The sequence below is a fragment of the Pezoporus wallicus genome, unplaced genomic scaffold (genome assembly GCF_028554395.1).
Source record: "Pezoporus wallicus isolate ANWC-B61680 ecotype Strahan unplaced genomic scaffold, APGP_CSIRO_Pwel_v1 contig_3847, whole genome shotgun sequence".
Classification (NCBI taxonomy): Eukaryota; Metazoa; Chordata; class Aves; order Psittaciformes; family Psittacidae; genus Pezoporus; species Pezoporus wallicus.
This window is the reverse complement of record NW_026639842.1, coordinates 264,044-285,486: the sequence shown is the minus strand read 5'-3', so window position 1 is coordinate 285,486 and position 21,443 is coordinate 264,044. Positions and strand designations below refer to the sequence as shown.

General features: G+C 39.7%; 1 protein-coding gene across 1 annotated transcript in view; it reads right to left on the bottom strand.

The window, feature by feature from the left end:
* Positions 1 to 19,782, bottom strand: part of ADARB2 (adenosine deaminase RNA specific B2 (inactive)) — a 307,618-nt gene extending 287,836 nt beyond the window's left edge. Inside the window, exon 1 of the mRNA XM_057416445.1 lies at positions 19,462 to 19,782. Coding sequence (XP_057272428.1) covers positions 19,462 to 19,561 — 100 coding nt within the window. The 5' untranslated portion in view covers positions 19,562 to 19,782. The remainder of the gene's footprint in view (positions 1 to 19,461) is intronic.
* Positions 19,783 to 21,443: the final 1,661 nt, after the last annotated feature.

Here is a 21,443-nt window from a genome sequence, read left to right as displayed (position 1 = left end):
TCAGAGAAGATCAGCTGTCACCGAAGCAGCATTTGGTAGTTCAGGTCACCTGCAGGTTACATACCCAGCTTCCTCAGCGCCTAGAAATAAAACTTAATGCCATTTAGTAACATTGCTATCACTTTACAACAGCAAGCAGGAGGTCCCAGATGAGATGAGGACCACATTATTTCAGACATAATTTGGTGGTCTCTACACAGCTCACAGAGCAGAGATTATAAATAATAGTGATGAATGTATTCTGTCTGTCCTCCTGGACCCTATGCAGAGGGGAGGCAAGCGGATTGCCAGTCTCACAGAAACAACAGCAGCAGATCCAAAAATTAAATTCAGGGTTCCTGAATTTGACACGATCATCTTTCTTATGAGCTTTGCAAACAAACAAGACACGTGTGCAACCACCCAACTGGTTCTCCTGCATTTCTCAAGAAGAAATTTAAAAGCAAAACAAGAAGGACCTGTTCTGAAAAATCTGCCCTAAAAAATCCTGCCTAGGGTACTAAGAAAAATCAACGTTCACCACTTCCAGCTATATGCACTGAAAAAAACAGTCAAGCTAGTATTTACAGATGATTTTTTAACAGGTCTGACCTCGAAGCAGCAGCTCACATTCCCAATATTATAGGGAGGGAGGAAAGCAGAAACAGATCAATCACTCAACAAAGAGGCTTGTCAAGGAGTGGACATTTTTCTTTTGTAGCATTTTCTTCTCAGCAGCTGCCCACATACAGCCTATCAGGAGATATCTCAGGTGTCCATCAGAACATTTTTCTGTGCTCTCTCCAGTGCTAGTGCTTAAGCTTAATTTATTTGTCAAGTGCTCATATAGGAGTAGGACTGAGGGGGGGAAATAGGGAGAAATGTGTTTGTTTACCATGATACTGCCCTACCTTTCTGCTTTCTGTCAGCCTGTGATTATTTACGTCAGACCTGCTTGATTTCTGCATCTTTTAGGGTTTTTTGTAATTAATTCAGTCTCAATATTCTCCTCATTCCCATACTTTTCAGATATCATTTCATCTCTTTTGATCTGCTTCAGTTTCTTTTCTCCCTTCTCCCTCTTTGCCTTCATGTTCTTTCTAAATTTTGAAACGGATTTTATTGGTTGATTGAGGCATTTGAATTGCTTTCAGAGGATGGGCCTTGGAAACACAGGATAGCAGCTCACCTAATCACATTTCTCACCTAGAAGCTGTATAATAAGGGTGATACATAGGGTGTGAGGCTGCGACACTACTAGCGAAGATGAGCTAATGGACCTTGGCCAGCCTTAATTAGAGTTTCTAAGCCAAACCTTTTCCTTCTCTGGCCATGAGTGTGTCAGCCTATCAGTTTTGTAACAGCTGACAACCTCCTCTGATTAGTTTGTCTTCATCTTCCCTATTTTGTGTGTTGATATGGCACCAAGAGTTATTTCCCTGCAACAAGGGGGCCCTTTGCTTTGCAGGCAGAACAAAAGTGTCAGCCTATCAGTTCTGTAACAGCTGACAACCTCCTCTGACATCTTCCCTATTTTGTATATTGACATGGCACCAAAAATTACTTCCTTGCGGGAAGGGGTCCTTTGCTCTGCAGGTGTAAGAAAAGTGCCACTTCTAAGGGCACCTGACCCTACCCCAGGAGAAACCATGTGTGGCATGAATCACTGCACCCGAGTCCCTGCACCTTCAGGATATGGCCATCTGGCACTTAAAAGTGTATATACATATATATATGTGCGCACACACACACATATATATATATCTCCCACAAAAGCAAACAACCCCCCCCACCAAACAAACACAAAACCACAACAACACAACAACAACAAAAAGCCCCCCAAACCATCATCTCTATGTATCCACTACTGATGTATTGGCACCCAACATGAATTGCCTTGCCTGTCAAAGAGGGTAGAGTGAAACAACTTATTTCAAACTAGCTTACGAAGGCTTATCAATTGTATGATGGAAAGCTTCCGACCAGCTGTGCAACATGTAAATCAAAATGTGCCTTCTTAATAACAAAGGCTTGTTTCGATCAGGATGGACTGATAAATTGTTTTCTGCCAGAGGATAAAGAGGACTGGGCTTTAGGTATGTAAAAATGGTAAATATTTCTCTTGTGCTTTTATTCTTTCTTAGTCAAATGCATCTTCAGAGAGCCATCAGTTTCCTTGCCACAGAAAGAAAAATCTCAGGGTTACCAGGATCCCTGTGCTTATTCATCTGATTTTGCCTTAAGTTAAATATTGGAGAACCATCCCTATTTGGTAAGGTTTTAATTCTGCCACTGGCTATGACAAAGGCTGCTGTTTCTATCCACTGCTGGGCTTGTTTGTCTCAGATTTTTTATTTCAGCTAGAATTGCAAAATACACTATTGTAGTGCAAAATGAATGGGATTTCCTCATTTTAGTTCATTATCTTCATCCACTAAAGAAGAGAGAAAAGTCCCACTCATCTTTCTGCCCTCCCCTCACCCCCAGCCAAAGTGGCAATTGTACCATTAAGCCTCGAGTGTTTTACATATGCAAACACAAACACAGTGCTTACAGGAAAGATCTTACTATCCATATGTTCATCTCCTTCCCTTTACCTAAACCAGACGATTACCTCAGCAGCTCAGCTGTGTTATTGAGACATTTCAGCGTGAAATTTGTTTTTCCTCACTGAACTTTAAGTGGAATTTCAAGTGCCAAGTCTCCAAAGCCAAGTGGGGCTATTAAGAGATAATTACTAATTATGCTAATTTGAGAAGTTGTGCTATTTCTTTCCCTGGTCATTTTATCTGCAGCTCTCCTGAGAGAACAGTCCCCATTCAATGTTAATAACCTTTCTAGACTAAGCATTCAATGGAGGACAGTGTGTCCTAAACCCACAAATATTTTATAGTTAATCTAGATATGTGGCTGTAAATTAGAAAGAGAAGCAAGTTGCACTAATGCTAATGACTTATGTTATTAATTTTTTGCAGTAGCAGAAATATCTGATTGCTCTCCATTCATATACTGATACAGCCTTTTTGTGATGGTTTTCTTTTAAATGAAAGACTCCTCACTGACTTGAAATACCCACTACATTAGTAATATTTCTCAGCAATCATTTTCTAATCCTACATACTGCAAGCTCCCCTAAGAAAGGATTAAAACAAAGAACATATTTGATTTGAATTTCCTAAATGTCTCATTTATTTTTCCCTTATATATGTAAAGATATGAAACATGCCTTTCCATGTTTTATGCACTGCCTTTTTTTTCCTTTTCTTTTTTTCAAGACAGTGGCTACCGAGTTGGTATTAGGCTGTAAAGTATGCTGACAGAATAAGAGTCTTCATTATTTTTTAATAAAATAACAAATTTAGGTTTTATTTGATGTAGAATTCCATTCCTGTTCTGTGGCAAAAGATACATATTTCACATCTTTTATACTTACCATTTGTTTGTGGAGTGCCAGTACCCAGAGCTTTCTTGGCTTGGCTTACCTTTCAAGCGCAGAGGTGCTGAGGCTGTCCTCTTGTCACACTACTTGTTGAAAAACTCTTGTTTTTCTGCAACTCAGAATGGATCTCCCACATAAGAGCAGACAGACAATGTCCAGTCTCCGTTGGAAGAGCACGGTTACTCTGATGTGACTGTGAAAGCCCAGGTCCTCTAAGCCCTGGGTTTGTATCACACTGAGTGGGAAGCCTGAATGCGTAAAAGCAGCTCCTGGGAATACAGATGCAGGATCACCCCCTCCATTTGTCAGTATAACATGAACACCTTAAGCACTCGATGGACGACAGCAACATCTGAAAGCAGATTCAGCCTCACAGTGACCACTCAAGACAACAGGGTGTAAACAGCTGTGGTACTGCAGCTCAAGAGGAGAGTGCAGAAAACAGCAGATAAGCAAAATATTTTAATAGCAATTCGGCTTATATGCTTTTTTTTCAGTTTGCAGAATCTAGATGCAAACCCACTAAGCAAAGAAGAAAATGAGACTGAGCAACAAGAACGCAAAGGACAGCAGTTCGTACTATGATTTTTTGCTATTTTAACACCATACACAGGCCTATAAACAGTGGATGTGTTTTTGTAAAAAAGCAAAAAACGTAAATATTCAAAATCTTGGGTAGCACTTATTTCTGGAAAATGAAACACACAGCCCTCAGATTCCAGTTCAGTACTCCCAATGTAGGAGTGGGAGGACTGCGTTCACATGAGACATGAATTAGGGCCTAAAAATATGTCCTAGTAATAACGCAGAAGATAATTTTAAGTTTCAGCACTGCCAGTTTCAGAATACAGCTTCCTTTAGTGAAAATCCATTTTGCAAGTATGTGAACCTGCCCTCAAGCTCCTGACAAATATCAGGTAAGACACGTCTTCCTTGCTGGTGGGGCTGAGGGGACCAAGGGGCCACTGTGCTCCCACCATATCACTGGGAGACACAGGAAAAACACAGCTGTGTGACTCTCTAGTAATACATCTCCCACAGGTTCACATGAGCACATCCAGCAGAACTGGCTGCTATTTAGACCATAATGTGACCCCGACATTTCATCAGCTCACTAGTAAAGCCAAGTGGGCTGAAGTCCTTGACCTGCACCTGGTCAGACACATAGCTCATGGACTTCTTCATAAAACAGACTTTCTAGCTGTGCTCAATGGAAAACATAAGCAGAAGGCAACATAGGCAAGTGTTGTATGTGAGTCTCATATCAGCTCTCCCTTGGGCAGACAGATTGTCATAGGGGAGGTCTTGCATCTCCCTTAAGTCCGATCAACTCTTGAGGCATTGCATCTTCCAAAGAAACACTCTGTTGCCCCAAAATTCAGCTTAAGCTGCATTAAAGACTGCTGCTCCTTGCTGATACATTGCTGTCCAAAGACAGCAGCTAAGGGAACCTGCTGGAGGCTGAGAAAAGAGCAATGCATCTGGGCAATACAAAGCTGTAAGTGAATAAACATCTGCAAGAGAGATATCTTAAAAGAAACAAACAAAGAAAGAAAACCACACACACAAAAACGAAACAACCCAGAAAAAAAGCAGCAGTCAGCAATGAAAGATACCATATCTCCTGAAAGGCCTGCTGCAATACTTAAAATTAGTTCTTCCTGGAGAGAGAAATGAGCACTAGAGACTATTTCAAAATGTTTCATGGGCTCTGCTGGTCACAGCCACACTTGTTCAGCACGCTCTGGGAAACTGGCAGACTAGAATCACAGCCCCAGAAAGATGCTTGACATTGCTAATTCTAGCTGAAATGAAGTTTTCTGCACATGTTATTTCTTAGTCATGTTTGAAATTATTTTTTAATCTAGTACCTACAAAGATCACACAGAGTTGTGAAAGAAAGAAACGGATCAGCTTAAAAAATCCAGTGTTAACTGTACTTTTTCCTTTTATATTTCCATAATGAAAATATTTATAACTATATTATTTTACAGTATCATTCCAAAATTGACAGTAACCTATTGAGAAGCATTTGCAGCTCTCACAGAGTTTGAAAGGCTCATACTGCATGAATAAGAGAAATGCATATTTGCAACAGACCTCAGCAGTCGGCTTGCACGGCCTCTAACTGGTGTGAGAAATTATGTACGGGAGAGCCTGAATACCCCACTTTGTCCCATTTTATGCCAAAGAGAACGGGATTCTTTGGATAGACAATTCCATGTGGGTATAGGCTTTAGTAGAGAGGAGAAACAAGTGATTTTCTGAAAACCATAGATTTTTCATCCTAGGACTCATGGAAATGTTGGTTTTATTTACTCTGTATAAATATACAAATAGATGCATGTTTCTATCCCGCATATTTGCGAAGAAAACTTTGAAAATATAAACTGATGAAAGCTTTGCAAAAGAAACTCTTATCTATCATTACTTTTTACCAGCCACAGTTTCTTTATGGACATCTGAAGCCCCAAATTCTACAAAGGAGTATGAATTCTGGATTCCTTGACTTTTACTACTTCCCTGCAGCCCATCTGCATGGATTTATTTTCAGGCTAACAGCCCACATAATTCAGGGTGTAACATTTCACCCTTAAAACCCCCAGTTATAATAAAGAATAAATAATAATCATGAGGCGTACAAGATGCAGAGAGATGAATTACAACGCAGATGTTTGATCTTGTCTTTTCAGCTGAGATTATAAATGTTCTGAGCCTAAGAGAAAAATTCAGAGCCTGAAACTGAACGTTTGCTAATTAATCAGTTATAACAGTGTAGGGGATTACAAAACACAATTAAAACACATTGATATCAAGAAAGACAAAGGAGGATGGTGAAGGGAGTATGGAAGCAGCTCTCGACAGAGAAACATCTCTACACAAGCTGGTGAAAATGATGCAACTCATAAATGATCTGTGATTAAGAATTAAAAAACAACTATAAGATGACTATTTTATGAACCAAATTGATTGCTGGAAATTTGACCCAATGTTCATTAAAAAGAAAATACAAATCAGGGTTTGAGGCAAGCTGCTTATGAAGCCTAGGACAAAACTTCCATTGAGTTTAGCACTTCATATAAATATGCATGTACGTTAATATACATGTTACTGGAGCACAAATCGGCACATTAATATGCATAGTACTAGAGTGTCTGTGTTTAAGTACATAAATAGAAATTGAATATAAACATATGCATTCATAGCTTTGAAATTCCATTAGTAACAAAACAGCGTAGAGAAATTATTAGCATTTTTACATGATGATTTCTGCTTAAGTCAGATACTGAACTGTTACTGATACTTACTTACAAGGCATTCAACAGATGGGGAGTCTAGACTGATAACTTCTGTGCTATGCAAATGTATTTTTAAATCTTCTTTAATGTTAAACTCTGATTCTGTGCTGTAGAATGAAATAAAGTGCTTTCCTGGGTGTGCAATTTTATTTTATTTTCTTTTTGAAAATCTAATTTGGCAGTGATCTGCTACTGATAGTGCCAGTCAGAATGACCCTAACCCCTGTAAAAATTACCACCAAGGTCAATCTGAATAAAGACAATGTGACCACCCATGTGAGGATGACCTATGGGATGAAGGTGCCATAAATGGTAGGGCCTTGTGCTCCTGGAAAAGAAAGATTCCCATGTAACAGCACAAGATCAGGCTCCTATTCTCTTCATCTCAATTCTGCTCTCAATCTTTACCTCTTTTCTAGGGAAAAGAGGAAATTGCGCTTTTGTTCGCAAATTGTCAACAATGTTGACAAATGCATATTTTCTGTAATATTACCTACTCAACAAAAATCAATCTATGTACACAACGTACATCTTAATGTACATAACGGATGAAAGTGAACATTATACAAGTGAAGATAGAAAATATTTTTTCTAGTTCTTTCTAGTTTTGGGAAGTGAATGTAATAAAGTGATATCCCTTTAGAAATACTGCTGCTTACCATTTATTCATTTTAAACTATATTATTTAGGTAGCATTCATTTGTGTGGTTCACTGCTTGCCCTAAGAGACCTTCATTTGTTCAAAGTATGAACTCATTCTGGATTTAAAATGGTAAAAGCAAACTAATGTAAAAACATAATGAAATCACCTTCAAATCTGCTTACGTTCTCACTTTTCCTACAAACCCCCAACAAAAATAATCCCACAAATTTCTCTGAGATTATTGCAGCAAATCCCATGCCCATCAAATCCTAAAACATGCTCCACCTGCTAGTGAAACTATCACAGTAATTGTCTGGGCTTTTATCTAATGAATATGCATTACAGCAGTCAAAACAAAATTCTAACTTAATCTACATTACTGGGGAAAGTTTCTGAAACAAGCTGTTGCAGGGAAATTTATGTAATACGTTGTCAACGTTCAACAGAGACAAGCTGTCTGCTAGAAAGGGCTGATGGAAACCAGTTTCCCCATTTGGTAAGGGAGCTGTATCATTGCTGCCCTTAAGCCAGGCTTTTGCCCACAGATGCACTGAAAGCATCACATCTCATCGTCCATTTAGCTCTCCTGCCCACCTGTACTTCATCTCTATGCAAAGTCTTTGCGGACAATCACCGAAATCTCTTTTTGCCATGTGGGTTTCAGTGAGTCATAATCATCTTTTCTACAAAGCGCAAATTCACTGATACCTGCTGGAAATGATAGATGGAAATTCAGTTGACTGACTGCACGATGTCTGTGCATAACTGCATCTGCAGGCAGGTCTGTGCCCACCGTCAGCATTTGCAACAATATACTATGGGGCACACCAATAAAACAAAAAGTATTTGAAATCAAGATTAGCAAGATTAACAAACCACTCTTCATCCAACTGCTTGCACACAATGCATGCACTGCTTTTGCTATAACAGCCATTAGAATAATAGTATCAGCCCCTTATCTTTACTTTTTGCCGTTTCCCATTTCTGTCTAAACAGCAGAGATACCACCTTTACATGCCAGTGTCAGAAAAACATCTATTCTGCTCAGGAAGTGGTAGGAAGATCAGTTTAGATGTGCTAAAACAGAATGAGCCCTAAGAAATATGTGTTGGCAAATAAGCGCATTACAACTTTTCTTTAATATGTAGATTTTTATTAGAAAAAGAATAGTAACTCCTTATCCAGTTTCTGGTTCCACAAAATAACCCTAAAGCACCTGCATATTTGTATGCAGATCTTGTTACTCTTTATTTACTGCTTTTCTAGGCAGCAATGGTATGACTGAACAAGTGATTTTGCTGAACCAAGGCCATATGTTACCCCGAAGACCTTTGATGATATATTGGGCCTATTCAGCCACCACTTCCATGCATGCTTTCATTTTCATAATTTATATGAATAACAGCTGCTTCAATAGGTGAGAATACAAGCAAGGGGATTAAGAGAATAACAAAAAGGGGATAAAAGAGATGGGTGTTTTGGTAAAGAAACAAACAAGCGCAAATATGAAATAAACACATGGATTTTTAGGGCTACACAGTCTATGTTTTATTTTACAAGGAGCTTTTTTGTGCCTTTGTGGTTATCTTTTTAATAATTAACAGTAGATTGAGACTGCTTCCATAGTCATACCCCCGTTAAAACAGCCCTCTATAAGGCCAAACCAGTGTGTATTATGCTGCTTCTTGCTTTCAGTTAATTTTGGGGACTCTTAATGAGGGCTTAGAGTTTTCTGAGGCAAAAGTAAAAGCAGTAAGGTAAAAGGAATGTATTTTTTTATTGTTTTTAACTTTTAGAATTCCTTTCCTAGACTCAGAAATCATGGCTTGTTCTTTCTTTCATCTTAGAATTATCTGCCACATTTTAGTCAAAGAATTATCTTATGGTTAAAGAGCATAGTCAATTTACAGTGTTTTTAGCTAAAGTGGAGTAGTCTCCTGGTCTTCAAAGAAGCACATGCATATACAAAATTGATGAACTGCAGGCAAGGCACAAATGTAGGCACTGTTAGTAAGATTTTTAATGGAAATAAAAGTTATGAAATTTAGCTAATATTTAATTCCACTGAAATTGATTCATCTAAAAAGTGAAATCTTGTAAACAAAAAATCTGTAACCGTTTCAGTCAATTCCTCAAGCAAATTCTCATAGCATCTGATGGAAGTTACAAAGTAGAGCTAGTCTACAGACTCGTCAGCTAAGTGAAGAAAAAGTTGCCTTTTAAATGTAAACTTGGATACACAGAAAGCTTGCCCTCAGCAAGTATAACATGCCATTCTTGGAGAAATCAAAAGCCCTCCAGGAACTGAAGAGTAAATGCAATTCCACACCAACAAAGAATCTGATCCCATGCATTTGTTTACATACAAAATAGATAAATAAGTAAAAAGCCCTTTTCTTTCAACCACCACCAGGCAGAACTGCTTTGTGAACAACTGCAGCAGGCTGCCTTGCAGGCAGGGATTATACCTGCTTCTGCCTGTGTGCACCGACTGCAGCAGACAGCCTAGCACACTGTCCGCCTTGAAATGAGCGGTGCTCCCAGGGACCTGCCATGTTATACGAGTACTTTGCAATGATAAACCCATGCAGAAAATATAGGTAGGTACAAACCAGAAACAGCTTAATTTGATACTAGAGAAGCTGGAGCAACAGACTACTGAATTCCTACCTCTTGCTAATTAATTCTGCAACAGATTTATTAACTGCTCTGACACAGTTTCCCTCTCTGTAAACTGGGGAAATATGTCTTCTCATATCAACTCTCATTCTCAGAGAGTTCATAGCAACTTTTCAGAAATAATTTGAGCATGTACCTTGTATGATAACATTGATGCATTTTTATTAACTCTGGGCAATAAGAGTCCTTGATGGCTGGGATGAGTTAGAATTATCTGAAGAAAAGGATGATCTTAGTCACTGGCATGGAAAAATTGTCCAATAGGCCTTAAATCATGACAGTGTAAATTTAATAAGGAATTCACTGGTAGCCTTCAGGAAAATCTGCCAGAACTTCTTTGTCTATGGTTTCTTTTCTTACCCCATTTAAGCATAATGTATCACCTGCTTAAAAATGTGTCTGGGCTAACCAATCTATAAAACAGTGTTCTGTTAAACTACTTCTATTACACACCGCATTTCTAAACTGCAAAAGGCTATTTCATTTCTGACTAATCAAAAACCGTGTGCATTTTTTAAATCACCACTTTTCTTTGACATCTAATAACCATCTTCTGGTAACTGGAACTGTTAGTATCTTACTGCCTGTTTTTACCTTACCTTTTACCTGTTTATACCTTTTGCTATTACATGCCAAGACTCCAAACTCTTTAGTTGTTTTAGCAAAATGAATGCAGAGCTAAAGTCTCATTTTAAAAGTATTATTGGCAGGGTACAAGTTAACCTAGAAAGACAAGCTTTTGACTTGTTCTTGCAGAACTGAAATGCTTCACATTTATGCTTGAATAGTGCATATTCTCTCATTCCTGTGTACAAAATCTAAAGGATTTGTATAGTGAAAATTTGTTGAAAAGAAAATAAATTATCAAATGACTTGCACTCATGGATTGCAGCTGAAGGCACAACAACTCCTTGTGGACACAGCACCAGATAAGGCAAAGCTCTGTCATATAGCTGTAAAAACTGGTCATTATAAACATGAATTGAAAAACAAGTACCTCAACATGAGAAACAACAGATTTTACAGACAGACATCAGATGCTTTAGCATAAATAAATGATAAATAGAGACGATCAATAATCTTTGCAGCACTTGCATGTGGAGGAGACCTGCTGTCAGTGATATTAGAGAACATTCCCTTTTTGTCCTGTTTCTTTTATACTCCTAAATCCACGAGCAGCAAGAGCTGAGCTCCAATTACTGTCTGCACGGCTCAACAATGAGGCAATGCAGTCCATGGCCCTGCTCCTCGCTTCCCAGAATCACCTTTCATAGAGACATGTAAATATCAATTCATGATTGGCATGAGGGAGGGAAATTACAACCTGGAAATCAGCTAGTGAAAGTTAATTTCAGTTAAATATTGTTCAAGAATCCGTAAGAGGTTTGTGGCAGGGCTGGTGGCATGGATGTAATGTGATGCACAAGCTCAGAGTTGGCTTCTTCTCCCAGTTATGTCAGTTCTGTAAGATCCAGCTGGAGAAAGATCAGCACACAAAGAAACTTCAGAACAAATCCACCTTTTCAATAAAGGTTTGGGGTTTCCTGACATTAATATTACAGGCTCCTGCACAAGGATCTGTTATTGCCGTTCTGAATTACCCAGGTACTCAGAAAACATACGTACAAAAATGGGACCTAGAAATAGCCTAAAAAAATCTTGCTTAAGAAGTTTCTTTCATTTATTTCTCACCAAAAAACAATGAAAATCTTATAATCCTTGTGCAGTTGTGCCTTTGCCTGTAAGACTATCAGTATTGCACAGAGGAAAATCATACGCAAATCCTATCAGAATGTTTATACATATTTAAAATTACAAGTTCATGCACCATGGATGAATGGATGTGTATAAACACACAAATGAAACAAATTTTATTTTTACATCTCTAAACAAAATATGTCAAGGTAATGTAAAAATCCCTCATGTAAATATTTTTTGGACTCTACAGGCTTTAAGACCCTTTGTCTAATATAACTTGTAGTTTATTATGCTCATTCATTTAATATTGCTAGACAGCTGAAGCTAAACTTTATGTCAAAAGGAAATATATATATGTACATATATATTGAGGCACAGACATGTATGTGTACAGCAGCATAGCCACCCTGACTCCTGCTGAGAGGCTTCAATTTCAATTTTACTGTGAGCAGGGGCAGCAGTATCAGGCCTCATACAAAGGTAATACATTATTACAGTTGGCTTGATAGCCATCATTTCACATTTGTTAAACCCCACTATTTAAGGAATAAATAGCCATTTCACAGTCTCTGAGAAGTGGTAAGGAGCAAGCAACTGCATTAAATTAGTTGTGTGTAAATCTCTTTCTATGGAGATGGAGACAAAATATCTGTCAAATTCTACTTATTTCTTCCCACACTTCCTAGCAGCCTTGACTCTTCATGCTGGTTTTTCATTAGCAGTTAGAGAAAGGTGACTCTGCTAATAATTTTGAGGACCATTTCTCTTATAAGAAGCAAAAATAATGTAAAAATGAGAAAAAAGAAAAAAAAAATCACACTTTAACAGAAAGTATTTTGCTGAGATCTATTTATTGCTCACTCCTTGGTCCCAAATCACACATAAAATGCTACCAACATGTACCACAGGTTTCAGAAACAGCACTCAAGTGGCACAACTCCAAAAGCAGATGCAATAGTTTGGTACTGGAACCAAACCCTAACCCAACAGGAACACTTTCACAAAGACAGACTATGGTGTGCAGGGATAATCCCTTATTACAGACTATACATCTGAAGATGACACTCTAGCAGTAACACCAGTAACTGTGTTTTTCTGCAAAACAAATCACCATGTGTTTATAAAGTTTATTTTCACCCCCTTTCATTCCCTTTTGCTTCTCTTTCCAAGTGAATAAGAAACAGGGGATGTACTAATTTTTATCATCATCCTACCTAACCTTACTACAGCATCAGAGACTGGAATCAGTCTCAGTTTCCATCTATTTTTACATACATTGTGCAGGGTGTTGAGTGGGAACAGAGGGGAAGGTAACTTAAAAAGCCATCAGGCATATCCCAGGGAAATGTGCCTGCCTTCACTGTAACTGTGTTCCAATTTCGGGAGGCACACGGGTGGACGGATGACATTGCCACCACTGCAAAGCCAAGCAGAAAGGTACCTCCTAAACTGCTGCGCTATAGCTTCAGCTGTGAAAACAGAGGAGAATGCAAAAAGACTCACAATGAACAGCAGCAATTAACCCATCTAAAAAACACCTTTCCATGTAATCCCAGTAGTTCAGGAGTCAGATAATTTCCTGAAAAAGAGGATTCATATCTCATATTAAAAATCCAAATCCTTCTTAATGTATCCTACCTAAAGCCGAAGCCAACATTCACTGAAGCGAGCAGCAAACTTTTTAGCTAGTCTCAGCTGAACTAATCAAATACCTCAGCTTCCTACACATATTGTTTTTCCATACCTTGAGTGAAAGAATTCTCCAGGCCAGCTACATACTGTCTGAACAGAATAAGTCCTTCCACTCTTATTAAACATGCTGGAATTCTGTTTCCTTAACAGCCTCTGTCTTTGTAAATAATAGGAAAAATCAGGTATAAATCAGAGTAGCCTGTTTTACATCCTTTATAATCTTTCCTTCTTTAATATAATTTTATTGTATTCTTTCTTTAACTTATCTCCAAAATAAACAATATAAATCTTACCAATTTTCTTGTACTGAAATTTTACACGTCTCCAATTCCTTCTGCCATATGTCTCTGAATCCTCACTATTTCTTGTACACATTTGGGAACTAGAACAGCCAGAATGAAACAGAATATACTCAGTGAAAATACACTTTCCATTCATTAATGACACTGTCATATCTTCAGCATTAGCCATCCTGCTCTTCACGCACTCTGCCCTGCTCTATGCTTCTTGTTATCACGCTTTACTTAGCAGAGATTTTCATTAAACCACCCATGGCAATGTCCAGTCCCTAGTCCGAACTGGGTATTGTTAATTCAGAGCCCAAAAAATACATATTCATATTTCAAACCCGTCCTAAGTAGCAAGAAATTCCAGACTGACTGAACAATGATAACACCATCCGTTTAATGCTCTCTGTTAAAGCATTACATTTGATTATTTTATGACTCGGGGCGGGTTACCTATCAGTATGGGTTGACAAGCCGCTTCTACCGGTTAATAAAGTGATAGTTTTAATATTTATATATATATATCACAATATGCTGCTAAAACTCCTCTGGGTTAACTGCTTTGTTTCAGGTTCGGGGCGGGGGGGGGGGGGGGGGGGGGGGGGGGGTGGGACAAAGGTCAGCTACAGCAGAAAGGTAGAGTACTTCATTTTCCTATCAGAACTTACATAATTTGTAAGAAAAATGAGCTGTGTTACACAGAAAACATCAAGTTCACCACAGATGCCTTCAGAATGATCTATGTATTGATACATATCACGGTTTTTTGTCTGGATAACTAATGGTAAAATGCCTGAAAGGTTGTAGAGATAGTTAGCTCTAAGCACAGGGATCAATTCAGGTTCATTACTACTTGCAAAACCTATACAATATTAGGCAGCAGTAATTCAAAAGTAGTACAATTAACAGATCAAACAGATATTCTAATGTCTGCTTTTTTAATGCACCTTGCTAACCTAAAGGGTATTAAAGGAACTTAAGAAAACAGTCTGCATAGACCTTTAGTAACTTGGGTATTTCACACGGCAATTTCACCTGACCTTTAATTTTCAGTGCAGTGTTTTCCATTTATAAGGATCACTTCAGAAAGGGCTGCCATTAAGCTTTTTAAAAACTCCAGTAATACTACTTAAACCAGAAATTCCAAGCAAAGCTCTCACCTTATGGGACATTTTCCCTACCCAAATCACCAAGGAGAAGTACAAACTCTTAAGTAATAGGAAACAGCTTCCAACAGTATGGTACTTTACTAGCTTTATATGCCTCCACATTGCCACTGAAGAAAGCAAGCATCTGACTTCTGTGCTCAAAAAGTTAAAAATGGCTATATATGTCACTGCTCATGTAGGATATGGTCAATATTTATATAAGTGCTTCTTCTACTTACATAATTAATACTTCTCGATAAAGTTTAAATATTTTGTTCCCTTTCAAAGCAAATCGCGCCATTTTATTGTCCTCACACGTACGTGCTGTTGCTAGGAAGATACAATTCTGCTATAAACTAATCGTCTGCTATTTAGATATGGACTCATGAATCCCATATTTTTATTCTAAATTTAAGTTCAGTCATCGTAGCTAATGTCCTTGATGCTATCTTAAATTGCTGTCATTACATGGATCACTAGAAATTGGAGGTAATAATAAAAAAGGAAAGAAAAAAGAAAGGCACCAAATTAAATGATGGATAAAGGTTTAATCAATTTAATTTTATCACCAAATCCAGTACCTTCCTCTCAAGCTGTCAAGGGACGAGATAAGCGGAACAAGTATTGAAGCACGATGCAATCCTGTTGTGGGGAAGGAGTTGTGTCCCTGAACCTCGCCAAGATGAAACACGCTCATTTATTACTTTGGCATTGCAGGATGATGAAGAACCAAGCTGGTTTCCTCCCTCCATCCCCAGCACAATCTTTCTGTTTCATTAATTTTTCATGGAATTTCATTTCACAATCATTTTGCCTCTCTCACCCGCTTGCTGCCCTTATTTAGTTTATTCCGTCAACTTGGATTTCATGTCCCATTGTATCAGCAGCAACCTCCAATATGGCTTTCTACCACATCAGGGATACCAGATTCCCTCCTGTTTCCAGTAATTAACTTTAATTGCTATCTCTATAAAGCAGTACTACAAATAAGGTGTCTTATTTGTTGTTTTGTACTGGAAAATGACTCAGAAGGGATATATCTCCAATCACCCATTTCATATTTACTTTCTATATGTTGATTTCTAAGAAGTTGCCAGAGGCTGCTAACATTTCACCTTTTTAGTACTATCAGTAAATGGCAACTCTGCTTTTGTTTGGCCTACTTGTAATCATTTATCTCAGAAAACAAGCCTTCTTTTTAAAATGTATAACACAGACACACAAACCATGCTGAGGCCGCTGTGCTGAATTCTGCCAGTGCTCTGCCATATTCCAAAGCCCTGGAGAAAACACAAGAACCCACAAATACGGTAACTTCCTATAAAGCCCTAAGCATTTCAAATGACTTTCTCTAAATCAGTAGGTGTAGCTTTTAACTTCTAGTCATTTTATGCACACAGATAAAACCAAAACAAACCCAACAGAACAACAAAAAGAGAAATATAAAACACCTATTACTGCTTCTACATGAAATTAGTCTGCAGATAATCTGGCAAGCATCCCTATTTATTTTTCATTAGGTCACCAAGAAATTAAGATATTAACTTCCCACCAGGACTTAATATACTTATTTTCTAAATTACAATGAAAATATTCCTACTTATACTAACATTAACAGATGGATATGAATATCCACATTTTAGCTGTTTAACACACTTTCTGCACGTAGTGCAAAATTGAATGAAAACACTGTGCAAATACATGCCTGAAATGCGATATTCGTTGCATGGACATTTAACCTTAAGTCTTCAAGGGAGGATATTTATACTTAAAGGGTTGCTGGATTTCATAAGCATAAAAATAAGATGCATTCAAATTAATTATTGGATAATGCTATTGTACACTGGAATTACACTCAGTATCCTAGACTTTCAGTGCTCAATTTGCATATATGGAAATCCTCTCTCTCCCCCTCAGTCTCATGCAGCACATGTTTTTTTAACCTAAATGCACAGGGAAATTCAGCTATTCAGAGAATGTTGTTTGTTTCCTTGCTTGAACTTGCTTTCTGCCTCCAGCAAACTCCTAAACCAGATCATCCAGGTATAAAAGAAGTGCAGCAAAGTGCTATACCCAGATACACCAATTTATAATTCCCACTAACTAGGACAAAAATATGACTGAAAACATGGAAAGTACATCCGAAGAGAAAACCCAGTGCTATTAAACAGAGAGTAACATTTGCTTCTACTTCTATACATCCTTAGATACTCTATCTGGTGATGTCTCAGCCTGGTTTTAAGCACAGTACATATGTAACATGTGTAATAAAATATATTAAGTGGTATAAAGAATTTGTTGAGTCCATCTCCTTAAGAAGTAGGGATGTGACAGGTCATTTCATTTCCTTACTGATTAGTATTCAATTTAAATTTAAGACTAGAGTGAATTTCTTTGGCTACAAGTGTCCACAGGTATCTGCATGTGTATGTGTAAACGTACGTGCGTAGTTACATATTTTAAAGCACATACTAAAAGTATTCTTGCAAGAAACAAAATATGTGTGGATAATAGTTACAGTCAAGTGACCCTAGCCTTTAACCATTTAGAGTGGTGACACTCTACAAAGATTTTCAGAGTCTTTTAAATAGATCAAACCTCCAAAACAGTGGAGCCCATATTAATTCTTATAAGAATGTAGTAATTTATGAGCTTAATATACATTTTCTTGACTAGTTTCTAGGACAGTCAGTTTGTTAGACATCTTTGCATTAGATACAGTCAAAAAAGACACAGAAATATACGATCAGTAAGTAAACTAGTGTAATAATAAAATCCAACAGGTTTTATACTGGGTGTGCCTTAAATTAAAGGCATTTTTTTTTGCCAGTATAAAATTAAAGGAATGTGTACTTTTATGAATTTATACTACAATTACATAGAAAACAAAATCAAAATCATATGAACACAAGCATTGCTCCCTATAATTGGTATACTAACCGACCACATTATTTAGGAAGTGGTTACAACAGCACATTTGGAGGAATAAAGAAAAATAGCTCTTCAAGTGCATGTTCTTATTGATAATGATATCAAGCACTTTCTAGAATGTCATCAACCTCCAGATGTCTATTCTGCAAATAGCTGTTATTTAGCAAGTTACTGTTTAGCAAGTTTTTGTGTTTCTTCATTGCATATATTAATGGATTACTCTTTTCTCTTGGCCAAGTACAGGGTAGCTAAGGCTAGGCTAAGTTTGTAGTTCCCTAGAAAAGTAGTTTTGCTTAAACAAATACAGCACAAAGAAGTCTGCAGACCACAACTTAAGTAACAAGCATATTTAAAGGATGCTTAGTATTTTAAAACTGATTTTATAATGGAGAGTAAAAGACAGCCTTTGTCACCAGGTGTTACAGCAACCCAAAAATCCAGAGGAACAAGTCAAGGTTACACACCTACTCCATGTCCTGATCTGGGTGCCTGTAGTTTCCGCTTGTGCGCAGGCCACTATTTGTAACTATGATTCTGAATACAGAGTTCAGGGGTGAAAGTTAAAATAGTGACAGGCAAATGATACAATCAAGCATTTAGCATTTGAGCAGTTTGTACCAGTTACCATATAAAACCTGCTCTGACACCTTTCTGAAAAGTTATCCAATACCGTGCTTAACTGCCTTTAACATAATAATAAAAAGACACTTAAGTAATGGCGCCTACAAATGATGTTTTCTAGAATAGGAGAAAAAAACAGTGTATCATGAGCATCGGCTTGAGTTGATGAGCTAGCTGACTAAAACTCGTGTTAGTCCCACATAATGATGACAATTACAGGTTAGATGGTATTTACTGCTCAGCGAAACATCTGGAGTTAGCACCTCTGCAATCAAATGCGTTGCAGCTGGGCATCTCTGGCGTCTCATACCGGTGCCTTTTACTTTAAAGTGTTCGCAGCCTGGCGAAGAGCTTTTATGTAGGGCATACTCCCCGTTCGCAATGACATCCTGTAGCTTCACTTTTCATGCCCATGGCAATGAGCGCCTTCCTAACAGATTTGCTTAGGGAAGGGGAACACCACCAAAACAGCAAAACTCGGCGGACCTTCTCTAGAAGGATAAAGCGGTAGTTTGGAGGACGCAACCCGCCGCGCGGGAGCTGCGCGCTGCCCCGGAGGCTTCACGCCGCGATCTGCGCTGCCGGGGCACTTCCTGCGCCGGACATCGGGCGGCAGGTAGGGTAGAATGGTGTTGGGGGTGCTGGAGCCAGGCGACGGACGTGCCAGCGCCGGCGGAGACCCCGGGACAGGGCAGCTCCTCCGCACCGCGTTACCTTGGACGGGGTCCGCCGAGCCGCCACCCGCTGGCACCCCTGCGAGGTTCAACCTCACCCCTAAACAAAGAGAGGAGGAGAGCAAACATTGTCCGTCCGCGGGGCAGCGCGGAGACCCCTCTCGTCCTCAAGCCGGACCCCGCGGGTGGCGGATCGGAGCAGCGGACGAGGCACCGCCCGCCCCTCACGGGCCGTCGGGGTGGCAGAAGGGCTGGGGCCGGCGTGTGCCGAGCACAGACAATAACCACAGGAGCAGCCGATGTTGTGTGAGAGACAGAGAGAGGAGAGAGGGAAAAAAAGAGGAAAAAAAAAAAAAATCTATCTAGCTTACCTTTCCTCTTTGATCTCCTTCTCCGCCTCCTCTTGGACTTGCATTTCAGCTGTCCGCTCGGCGCTCCCGACGCCCTGCTGCTGCCCAGGACGGATGTCATGCCTGCACTTCAGCTAAACAGCACCGCACCGCGATGTTTTCCTCCCGTGGAGTTTCTCCCTTTCCTGGAGGCGGCTTTTATAACGCGCCTGGCAGGGCGGGCTGCCCAGCGCCGCGCCGAGGGGTCGCGCCTCCGCCCCGAAGTGCCGGGCCCGGCCGGGGCGATGCCCGGGGGCGGTAGCGGCGACTATGCCGGCCCCGCGCCCACTTTTTGCACCTCTGCGAGTTGCTGGGCGCCGGTCGCTTTGAAGCCAAGGGTGCGGGGGGGGCGTAAGTGGGGGGGGGGGGGGGGGGGGATTTGCTGCTGCAAAGTCTCCCGCAACCCAATCGTTCCCGCCGCCCTGCGCTGACATCAGCTCCGCCAGCCCTCGCCCCCAAACTCCGCTTTCTCTGGGCTGCCGGCTGTGCCCGGCTCCGGGGAGAAGGCGATGGAGAATAGCCCCGGAGGGAATAAAAACATCCTGCCGCCTCGTCTGGGAGAAGCTGGAGGGACAGCTTGCAAGAAGGGAGTCTGCAGGCAGGAATTCAAGCCTTTTCCTTTTTCTTTTTTTTTTTTCCTTTTTTTTTTTCCTTTTTTTTTTACCCCTCTTCTTTTTTTTTTTCTACTTTAGACCATGTGGACACTGAACACTCTGCTTCCAGAAACACAGAAATGCCGCTGCTGTCCTCCCCAGCCCAACACTTAATAACTAGTTCACTAATTGCAATGGTTATTATTCCCAGGGAAAGAATATGAGTTACTGTTGAAGTATCCCTGTGTCAACAAACCTTATGCAAGACGGTAAGTGTAGCGATTCTGCTTGAATCTCCAGTTATTTTTAAAGTACCTACTCTGCTAAATTCACGATCAAGGGCAAAAGCTCTGTGAAGAGAGGAGTGCACTGTTGCTCAGACTCACACATTAACACTGTGCAGTGCCTCATTTAGGCAACAGTGCAATTAAAGTGTCGGGAGCAGAGGGGCTTTTAAAGAGAGGAAAGATGACAACAGCATTCCTCTGAAAAGCTAGACTACAAAGCATTACACGTTTGTTACAGAAAGCCAGGGTATGCAACAGATAAGATTCTGCTTTAAGTTACAAGAAACCTACTGCTTCTGCACCCTACCCTTACTTATTATACAACTTAAAAATGCGTATCTGGAAACCTAGGCAGTGAATGGAAAACGGAGGAATATGCAGGAAAAAGAAATACGCTAAATAATTGATGTCACCGTTGGTGCCAACTGCATTTATAGTTGGTTGGAGAAGCACAGTTAAATGCTGTTTATCAGAACTCCTTTAATCTAAAACTTCCTCTTGTTGGAATGTAGGTTACCCAGCTCCTGCTGCTAAGCACTTCCACTGCTACTCCCCCAGCTATTAGAAAGCCTCTGTGTTTGGCTGGTTTAGGCCTCTGTCATTTTTGGAAGAGACAGAACTACCCATTACACAGATTTTCAAATTAAATAAACAAAAATATTTCCATAGAAGTTTCTAAAAGTGCTCATTAAACCAGGATTTGGATAACAGGTGTGCCAAGATTGTGTCACCTCCTGGACCCCATTGTCCACTTAGCAAGTCATGTAAGGTCAGAAAGCCCTGTGTACCCTCCTTTCAGCTATGCGGCACAGCACAAAGCACAGGGGAAACTGTAGTTCCCCCCCCCCCCCCCCCCCAGCTAAGGTAAGAGCCTGTGAACTCAAACCGGCTGCTTGGATGTCAGATATAGTTCAGGAAGCACTGTGTGAAAGTAGGTTTTTATGTGCCTGGGTTTTACAGGTTATTGGCTGGGGTTTTTTACATCACCCAAAAGAATCAAACATTTGAACTGCTACACAGCCTAAATAAACATCTCTTTAAAATGCTTCTGTCTGTTTCAGAGAGAAAAATACACCTGCAGGAA